The sequence below is a fragment of the Scomber japonicus genome, chromosome 20 (assembly GCF_027409825.1).
Source record: "Scomber japonicus isolate fScoJap1 chromosome 20, fScoJap1.pri, whole genome shotgun sequence".
NCBI lineage: Eukaryota > Metazoa > Chordata > Actinopteri > Scombriformes > Scombridae > Scomber > Scomber japonicus.
Window position 1 is genome coordinate 5,001 of NC_070597.1, and position 10,000 is coordinate 15,000.

Consider the following 10,000-nt stretch of genomic DNA (forward strand, 5'->3'; position numbering starts at 1 on the left):
GACAGAAGGACATGGGGACAGAAGGACAGAGGACACGAGGACAGGGGATATGAGGACAGAAGGACATGAGGACAGGGGACAGAAGGACATGAGGACAGGGGACAGAAGGACATGAGGACAGAGGGACATGAGGACAGAAGGACATGAGGACAGGGGACAGAAGGACAGGGGACATGAGGACAGAAGGACATGGGGACAGACGGACATGGGGACAGAAGGACAGAAGGACATGGGGACAGACGGACATGGGGACAGAAGGACAGGAGACAGAAGGACAGGGGACAGAAGGACAGACGGACATGAGGACAGAGGGACATGAGGACAGAAGGACAGACGGACAGGAGGACAGAGGGACATGAGGACAGAAGGACATGAGGACAGAAGGACACGAGGACAGGAGACAGAAGGACATGAGGACAGACGGACAGGAGACAGAAGGACATGAGGACAGGGGGACAGAAGGACATGAGGGCAGAAGGACATGAGGACAGGGGGGCAGAAGGACATGAGGACAGAAGGACAGGGGGGCAGAAGGACATGAGGACAGAAGGACATGAGGACAGGGGGACAGAAGGACATGAGGACAGACGGACAGGAGACAGAAGGACATGAGGACAGGGGGACAGAAGGACATGAGGACAGGGGGGCAGAAGGACATGAGGACAGGGGGACAGAAGGACATGAGGACAGAAGGACATGAGGACAGGGGGACAGAAGGACATGAGGACAGGGGACAGAAGGACATGAGGACAGAGGGACAGGGGACACGAGGATAGAAGGACATGAGGACAGAGGGACAGGGGACACGAGGATAGAAGGACATGAGGACAGAGGACATGAGGATAGGGGACAGGTACCTGCTGAGGACAGAGGACATAAGGACTGAGGACATAAGGACAGAGGACAGGTACCTGCTCCAGCAGGTCGTGGATGTTGTCGTTGTAAATCTCGCAGAATGAAACCCAGACGGAGAAACGAACGTTCGACTCGACGTCCAGACAGAAGCTATCGACCTCAGAGACACCGCTGCTGTCAGAGCCCAGAGAGCCTACACACACACACAGAGACACACACAGAGACACACACACACACACACACACACAGAGAGACACACACACACACACAGAGAGACACACACACAGAGACACACACACAGAGACACACACACACAGAGACACACACACACAGAGACACACACACACAGAGACACACACACAGAGACACACACACAGAGACACACACACACACACACACACACACACACACACACACAGGTTAGAGCAGCTGATCAGAGGTCAGAGGTCAGAGTGATGTCAGAGGAAAAGAACCAATCAGAGTTACCGTCAAGAAAAGTTGATCTGCTGAACGTTGCGCTTCTGTCGCTCTGCAGAGAGATCACAACGTTAGTACAGTAACCATAGTAACCATAGTATACTAACCCTGTCGCTCTGCAGAGAGAACACAACGTTAGTACAGTAACCATAGTAACCATAGTATACTAACCCTGTCGCTCTGCAGAGAGAACACAACGTTAGTACAGTAACCATAGTAACCATAGTAACCTAACCCTGTCGCTCTGCAGAGAGAACACAACGTTAGTACAGTAACCATAGTAACCATAGTAACCTAACCCTGTCGCTCTGCAGAGAGAACACAACGTTAGTATAGTAACCATAGTAACCATAGCAACCATAGTATACTAACCCTGTCGCTCTGCAGAGAGAACACAACGTTAGTACAGTAACCATAGTAACCATAGTATACTAACCCTGTCGCTCTGCAGAGAACACAACGTTAGTATAGTAACCATAGTAACCATAGTAACCATAGTATACTAACCCTGTCACTCTGCAGAGAGAACACAACGTTAGTATAGTAACCATAGTAACCATAGTATACTAACCCTGTCGCTCTGCAGAGAGAACACAACGTTAGTACAGTAACCATAGTAACCATAGTATACTAACCCTGTCGCTCTGCAGAGAGAACACAACGTTAGTACAGTAACCATAGTAACCATAGTATACTAACCCTGTCGCTCTGCAGAGAGAACACAACGTTAGTACAGTAACCATAGTAACCATAGTAACCTAACCCTGTCGCTCTGCAGAGAGAACACAACGTTAGTACAGTAACCATAGTAACCATAGTAACCTAACCCTGTCGCTCTGCAGAGAGAACACAACGTTAGTATAGTAACCATAGTAACCATAGCAACCATAGTATACTAACCCTGTCGCTCTGCAGAGAGAACACAACGTTAGTACAGTAACCATAGTAACCATAGTATACTAACCCTGTCGCTCTGCAGAGAACACAACGTTAGTATAGTAACCATAGTAACCATAGTAACCATAGTATACTAACCCTGTCACTCTGCAGAGAGAACACAACGTTAGTATAGTAACCATAGTAACCATAGTATACTAACCCTGTCGCTCTGCAGAGAGAACACAACGTTAGTACAGTAACCATAGTAACCATAGTATACTAACCCTGTCGCTCTGCAGAGAGAACACAACGTTAGTACAGTAACCATAGTAACCATAGTATACTAACCCTGTCGCTCTGCAGAGAGAACACAACGTTAGTACAGTAACCATAGTAACCATAGTATACTAACCCTGTCGCTCTGCAGAGAGAACACAACGTTAGTACAGTAACCATAGTAACCATAGTATACTAACCCTGTCGCTCTGCAGAGAGAACACAACGTTAGTACAGTAACCATAGTAACCATAGTAACCTAACCCTGTCGCTCTGCAGAGAGAACACAAGGTTAGTATAGTAACCATAGTAACCATAGTATACTAACCCTGTCGCTCTGCAGAGAGAACACAAGGTTAGTATAGTAACCATAGTAACCATAGTATACTAACCCTGTCACTCTGCAGAGAGAACACAACGTTAGTATAGTAACCATAGTAACCATAGTAACCTAACCCTGTCGCTCTGCAGAGAGAACACAACGTTAGTACAGTAACCATAGTAACCATAGTATACTAACCCTGTCGCTCTGCAGAGAGAACACAACGTTAGTACAGTAACCATAGTAACCATAGTAACCATAGTATACTAACCCTGTCGCTCTGCAGAGAGAACACAACGTTAGTACAGTAACCATAGTAACCATAGTATACTAACCCTGTCGCTCTGCAGAGAGAACACAACGTTAGTACAGTAACCATAGTAACCATAGTAACCTAACCCTGTCGCTCTGCAGAGAGAACACAAGGTTAGTATAGTAACCATAGTAACCATAGTATACTAACCCTGTCGCTCTGCAGAGAGAACACAAGGTTAGTATAGTAACCATAGTAACCATAGTATACTAACCCTGTCACTCTGCAGAGAGAACACAACGTTAGTATAGTAACCATAGTAACCATAGTAACCTAACCCTGTCGCTCTGCAGAGAGAACACAACGTTAGTACAGTAACCATAGTAACCATAGTATACTAACCCTGTCGCTCTGCAGAGAGAACACAACGTTAGTACAGTAACCATAGTAACCATAGTATACTAACCCTGTCGCTCTGCAGAGAGAACACAACGTTAGTATAGTAACCATAGTAACCATAGTAACCATAGTATACTAACCCTGTCGCTCTGCAGAGAGAACACAACGTTAGTATAGTAACCATAGTAACCATAGTAACCTAACCCTGTCGCTCTGCAGAGAGAACACAACGTTAGTACAGTAACCATAGTAACCATAGTATACTAACCCTGTCGCTCTGCAGAGAGAACACAACGTTAGTACAGTAACCATAGTAACCATAGTAACCTAACCCTGTCGCTCTGCAGAGAGAACACAACGTTAGTACAGTAACCATAGTAACCATAGTATACTAACCCTGTCCCACTGTCCCCCTGTCTCAGAGTGTCTCAGTGTGTCTCAGAGTGTCTCAGACTGTCTCAGTGTGTCTCAGTGTGTCTCAGACTGTCTCAGTGTGTCTCAGTGTGTCTCAGACTGTCTCAGTGTGTCTCAGTGTGTCTCGGTGTCCCTGTGTCTGTGTGTCTGTGTGTCTCTGACCTCTTTGAGCAGTCTCAGCAGGTTCTTCTTGCTGCTGGTCTCTGCTGCCAGCTGGTCTGGAGTCAGTCTGCTGAAGTCTCTGCAGCGCTGCGGCTTCAGATCACAGCGACCGTACAGACGTCCCTCGATGCTGTTAAAGATGACCGCCAGAGACCTGGGCAGCAGGCCCGAGTCATGCTCTGGACCTGAGAGACAGACAGGCAGAGAGACAGACATGCAGTGAGACAGACAGGCAGAGAGACAGACAGGCAGAGAGACAGACAGGCAGAGAGACAGACAGTTAGAGGACAGACAGGTAGAGGACAGACAGGCAGTGAGACAGACAGGCAGAGAGACAGACAGGCAGTGAGACAGACAGGCAGAGGACAGACAGGCAGAGAGACAGACAGGCAGAGAGACAGACAGGCAGAGGACACACAGGCAGAGGACAGACAGGCAGAGAGACAGACAGGCAGAAGACAGACAGGCAGAGAGACAGACAGGCAGAAGACAGACAGGCAGAGAGACAGACAGGCAGAAGACAGACAGGCAGAGGACAGACAGGCAGAGAGACAGACAGGCAGAGGACAGACAGGCAGAGAGACAGACAGGCAGAAGACAGACAGGCAGAGAGACAGACAGGCAGAGGACAGACAGGCAGAGAGACAGACAGGCAGAGAGACAGACAGGCAGAAGACAGACAGGCAGAAGACAGACAGGCAGAGAGACAGACAGGCAGACAGACAGGTGTCTCACCCAGGAAGGTGAAGGTCTTCCCAGCGTTGGTGACTCCGTACGTGAACACGAGACAGTTTCCTCCGTCCAGAACGTCTCGGACCGAAGACCGAACAGAACCATCGAACACCGTCTTCTGACCCGAGTCTGGACCGAACACCTGCACACAGAGACAGCCTGTTACACACACACACACACACACACACACACACACACACACACACAGAGACACACACACACACACACAGAGACAGCCTGTTACACACACACACACACAGAGACACAACCAGAGACACACACAGAGACACACACACACACACCTGTGGGTTAGGGTTAACCCTAACCCTGTATAAATACAGACAGGCAGGCAGACAGGTAGACAGGCAGACAGACAGACAGACAGACAGACAGACAGACAGGCAGACAGACAGACAGACAGACAGACAGACAGGCAGGCAGACAGACAGACAGGTAGACAGACAGACAGACAGACAGGCAGACAGACAGACAGACAGGCAGACAGACAGACAGACAGACAGACAGACAGACAGGCAGGCAGGCAGGCAGACAGACAGACAGGCAGACAGACAGACAGACAGACAGACAGGCAGGCAGGCAGGCAGACAGACAGACAGACAGACAGGCAGACAGACAGGTAGACAGACAGACAGACAGACAGGCAGACAGACAGACAGGCAGGTACCTGTGTGAAGGTGAACCTCTGTGCGGTTTGTGGGAGGGGCTTGTCATTCTGCTTGTTTGATTGGCTGATCCTGGGAGCCTTCAGCACGGCTGTATCTGGACCTTCGAGGGTCACGCAGTCCTGAAGGGGGACGAGCAGGTTCACCAGCAGGTAGGGTTGGGGGGGGGGGGGGGGTTAGGGTTAGGGTTGGGGGGTGGGGGGGGGGGGGGGGGTTAGGGTTGGGGGGTGGGGGGGTTAGGGTTAGCCCAGATTCACCCTGAACCTGAATCTGAGGTTTCAGTCTACGTACAGGTTAGCTCTGCTATCTGCCGCTATGTACGAAGATTATATACTACCGTTATATACGAACATTATATACTACCGCTATATACGAACATTATATACTACCGCTATATACGAACATTATATACTACCGCTATATACGAACATTATATACTACCGCTATATACGAACATTATATACTACCGCTATATACGAACATTATATACTACCGCTATATACGAACATTATATACTACCGCTATATACGAACATTATGTACGAACATTATATACGAATATTATATACTACCGTTATATACGAACATTATATACTACCGCTATATACGAACATTATATACTACCGCTATATACGAACATTATATACTACCGCTATATACGAACATTATATACTACCGCTATATACGAACATTATGTACGAACATTATATATGAATATTATATACTACCGTTATATACGAACATTATATACTACCGCTATATACGAACATTATATACTACCGCTATATACGAACATTATATACTACCACTATATACGAACATTATATACTACCGCTATATACGAACATTATATACTACCGCTATATACGAACATTATGTACGAACATTATATACTACCGTTATATACGAACATTATATACTACCGCTATATACGAACATTATAAATTAGCGTTATATACGAACATTATATACTACCGCTATATACGAAGATTATATACGAACATTATATACGAAGATTATATACGAACATTATATACGAACATTATATATTAGCGTTATATACGAACATTATATACGAACATTATAAATTAGCGTTATATACGAACATTTTATATTACCGCTATATACGAACATTATATACTACCGCTATATACGAACATTATATATTAGCGTTATATACGAACATTATATACTACCGCTATATACGAACATTATATACGAACATTATATATTAGTGTAATATACGAACATTATATATTAGCGTTATATACGAACATTATATATTAGCGTTATATACGAACATTATATACGAACATTATATATTAGTGTAATATACGAAAATTATATATTAGCGTTATATACGAACATTATATATTAGCGTTATATACGAACATTATATACGAACATTATATATTAGCGTTAATCAGGGTTAGCTACCTGAGTGTGAGCGCTGCTTTCTGCTGCCGTCAGAGGACGAACCCTCAGATACACCTGCAGGTTCTCCACCTGAGACTCTGACCGCTCCTGGAGACAGAGAGACAGACAGGTAGCTGTCAGACAGACAGACAGACAGAGAGGTAGCTGTCAGACAGACAGACAGACAGGTAGCTGTCAGACAGAGAGACAGACAGACAGAAAGACAGACAGACAGGTAGCTGTCAGTCAGACAGACAAAAAGACAGACAGACAGGTAGCTGTCAGACAGACAGAGAGACAGACAGGTAGCTGTCAGACAGACAGACAGGTAGCTGTCAGACAGACAGACAGACAGACAGACAGACAGGTAGCTGTCAGACAGACAGAGAGACAGACAGGTAGCTGTCAGACAGACAGACAGACAGGTAGCTGTCAGACAGACAGACAGACAGGTAGCTGTCAGACAGACAGACAGACAGACAGACAGGTAGCTGTCAGACAGACAGACAGACAGACAGACAGGTAGCTGTCAGACAGACAGACAGACAGGTAGCTGTCAGACAGACAGGTACCTGTGGTGGGAGGTCAGTGAAGTCTCTCAGCAGGTCTCTCCTGATGTCGTCCACTTCCACCGGTCCTACTCTGTCCCACTGACCTGATACACAGGACTCCATCTACACACACACACACACGCGCGCGCAGCGACACACACACACACACACGCGCGCGCGCGCAGCGACACACACACAAACACACACAAGCAGAGATACACACACACACACACACACACACACGCAGAGATACACACACACACACACACACGCAGAGATACACACACACACACACACACGCAGAGATACACACACACACGCAGAGATACACACACACACACACACACGCAGAGATACACACACACACACACACACACACACACACACACACACACACACACACACACACACACACACACACACCACGCAGAGATACACACACACACACAGATCAGTTATCGGTACAGATCTCGGTGGTTTATATGGAAACGTAAATACGGTAACGGAGGACTCACCGTGTCCGATATCCGGTAGCTGCTCTCTGCTCGCGGTTACTTTTAAACCGAGACAGACCAATCACAGGGCTGGGATCTGCTGACGTCAGAGAGAAAGCATCGTACTCTCGGCCTCAGATGTTCTCGCGAGACCTTTGCTGTTTGCTGTGTTTTGTTTGTCCCGGTGGGTCTGCCGTACTCCGCTTTCTGCAACAAACCCGATTTAAGGATTAACGGCTCAGATTACCGGGACTCTACCGGGACTCTATTGGGACACTACCGGGACCGACTGCTGCTACCGGGACTCCTCCGTTAACGGGTTTTAACGGTTTGACTAAAACTCAGAGCCGCGAGGAGACGCGCTGCACGGTTTCCTTGGTAACGGTGAGCGATCAGCTGCTGACGTCACCAAACAATAATCAATCACCTCACTGAGACATGAAGCTGCTTTATTTTACACAGGGTGGAGGTGTAGGGTCGGGTGGGTGGAGGTGTAGGGTCGGTTAGGTGGAGGTGTAGGGTCGGGTGGGTGGAGGTGTAGGGTCGGTTAGGTGGAGGTGTAGGGTCGGTTGGGTAGAGGTGTAGGGTCGGTTGGATGGAGGTGCAGGGTCGGGTGGATGTGTAGGGTCGGTTGGGTGGAGGTGTAGGGTCGGGTGGGTGGAGGTGCAGGGTGTAGGGTCGGTTGGGTAGAGGTGCAGGGTGTAGGTGTAGGGTCGGTCGAGTGGAGGTGCAGGGTCAGGTGGAGGGTGGAGGTGTAGGGTCTGGTGGGGGTGGAGGTGCAGGTCAGGTGGAGGTGCAGGGTCAGGTGTTGGGTGGAGTTGTAGGGTCGGGTTAAGGTGTAGGGTAGAGGTGTAGGGTGGAGGTGCAGGGTCGGGTTAAGGTGTGGGGTGAAGGTGCAGGGTCGGGTTAAGGTGTAGGGTGGAGGTGCAGGGTGGAGGTGCAGGGTCGGGTTAAGGTGTAGGGTGGAGGTGTAAGGTGGAGGTGCAGGGTCGGGTTAAGGTGTAGGGTGGAGGTGTAGGGGCAGGGTGGAGGTGTAGGTCGGGTGCAGGGTGGAGGTGTAGGTCGGGTGTAGGGTGGAGGTGCAGGGTGGAGGTGTAGGGTCAGGTGTAGGGTGGAGGTGTAGGTCGGGTGGAGGTGCAGGGTGGAAGTGTAGGTCGGGTGCAGGGTTAAGGTGTAGGGTGGAGGTGTAGGTCGGGTGCAGGGTGGAGGTGCAGGGTCGGGTTAAGGTGTAGGGTGGAGGTGCAGGGTGGAGGTGTAGGTCGGGTGTAGGGTGGAGGTGCAGGTCGGGTGGAGGGTGGAGGTGCAGGTCGGGTGTAGGGTCAGGTGTAGGGTGGAGGTGTAGGTCGGGTGCAGGGTGGAGGTGCAGGGTCGGGTTAAGGTGTAGGGTGGAGGTGCAGGGTGGAGGTGTAGGTCGGGTGTAGGGTCAGGTGTAGGGTGGAGGTGCAGGTCGGGTGTAGGGTGGAGGGTCAGGTGCAGGGTGGAGGTGCAGGTCGGGTGTAGGGTGGAGGTGTTTAGAGGACAGATGTGCTAACCTGTGGTGTTCCCTGCAGGAACAGGAAGTGACATCATGGAGGCGTGTCCCGGCGGAGGCCAGTGGTTGGACGCTCACTACGACCCGGTGGCTTGCGTGAACACGTTCTCGTCCTGCGTGGCGCTAGCCGACCTGAGCGGAGACGGAGAGAACCGATTGGTCGTCGGAGACGTGGGGGGGGTGGGGGGGATGAAGCTGAAGGTGTTCGGGGGGACGGCGTTGCTAAGCGACAGCTCGCTGCTCGACCTCCCCGCCGGACTCGCCGCCTTCTTCATGGATCTACACGAACCCAGAATCCCCGCCGTCGCCGTGGCGTCCGGACCCTCCGTCTACGTCTACAAGAACCTCAGACCCTACTTCAAGTTCACTCTGCCGGGGTCAGAGGTCAACGCCCTGGAGCAGGTGAGGGGGGGGGGGCAGTGTGTGTGTGTGTTACAGTGTGTGTGTTTCAGTGTGTGTGTGTTATAGTGTGTGTGTGTGTGAGTGTGTGTGTGTGTGTGTGTGTGTTTCAGTGTGTATGTGTGTGTGTGTGTGTGTGTGTGTTTGTGTGTGAGTGT

General features: G+C 49.4%; 2 protein-coding genes across 2 annotated transcripts in view; one reads left to right on the forward strand and one right to left on the reverse strand.

Annotated features, from left to right (window-relative positions):
* LOC128381782 (kinesin-like protein KIF20A) overlaps window positions 1-7,945 on the reverse strand; it is a gene marked incomplete at its 3' end in the record, with an annotated part of 12,708 nt that extends 4,763 nt beyond the window's left edge. Inside the window, exons 1-19 of the mRNA XM_053341820.1 lie at window positions 7,934-7,945; window positions 7,440-7,541; window positions 6,889-6,975; window positions 5,455-5,574; window positions 4,773-4,911; window positions 4,038-4,222; window positions 3,730-3,738; window positions 3,602-3,610; window positions 3,465-3,473; window positions 3,273-3,281; window positions 3,145-3,153; window positions 3,008-3,016; window positions 2,816-2,824; window positions 2,688-2,696; window positions 2,560-2,568; window positions 2,432-2,440; window positions 1,504-1,512; window positions 1,342-1,384; window positions 912-1,048 (exon numbers count right to left, since the gene is read on the reverse strand). Of these exons, the coding sequence (XP_053197795.1) occupies window positions 912-1,048; window positions 1,342-1,384; window positions 1,504-1,512; window positions 2,432-2,440; window positions 2,560-2,568; window positions 2,688-2,696; window positions 2,816-2,824; window positions 3,008-3,016; window positions 3,145-3,153; window positions 3,273-3,281; window positions 3,465-3,473; window positions 3,602-3,610; window positions 3,730-3,738; window positions 4,038-4,222; window positions 4,773-4,911; window positions 5,455-5,574; window positions 6,889-6,975; window positions 7,440-7,541 (912 nt within the window). The remainder of the gene's footprint in view (window positions 1-911; window positions 1,049-1,341; window positions 1,385-1,503; window positions 1,513-2,431; window positions 2,441-2,559; window positions 2,569-2,687; window positions 2,697-2,815; window positions 2,825-3,007; window positions 3,017-3,144; window positions 3,154-3,272; window positions 3,282-3,464; window positions 3,474-3,601; window positions 3,611-3,729; window positions 3,739-4,037; window positions 4,223-4,772; window positions 4,912-5,454; window positions 5,575-6,888; window positions 6,976-7,439; window positions 7,542-7,933) is intronic.
* Window positions 7,946-8,155: 210 nt separating this feature from the next.
* bbs1 (Bardet-Biedl syndrome 1) overlaps window positions 8,156-10,000 on the forward strand; it is a 6,691-nt gene continuing 4,846 nt past the window's right edge. The window contains exons 1-2 of the mRNA XM_053341538.1: window positions 8,156-8,296; window positions 9,469-9,845. Of these exons, the coding sequence (XP_053197513.1) occupies window positions 9,480-9,845 (366 nt within the window). The 5' untranslated portion in view covers window positions 8,156-8,296; window positions 9,469-9,479. The remainder of the gene's footprint in view (window positions 8,297-9,468; window positions 9,846-10,000) is intronic.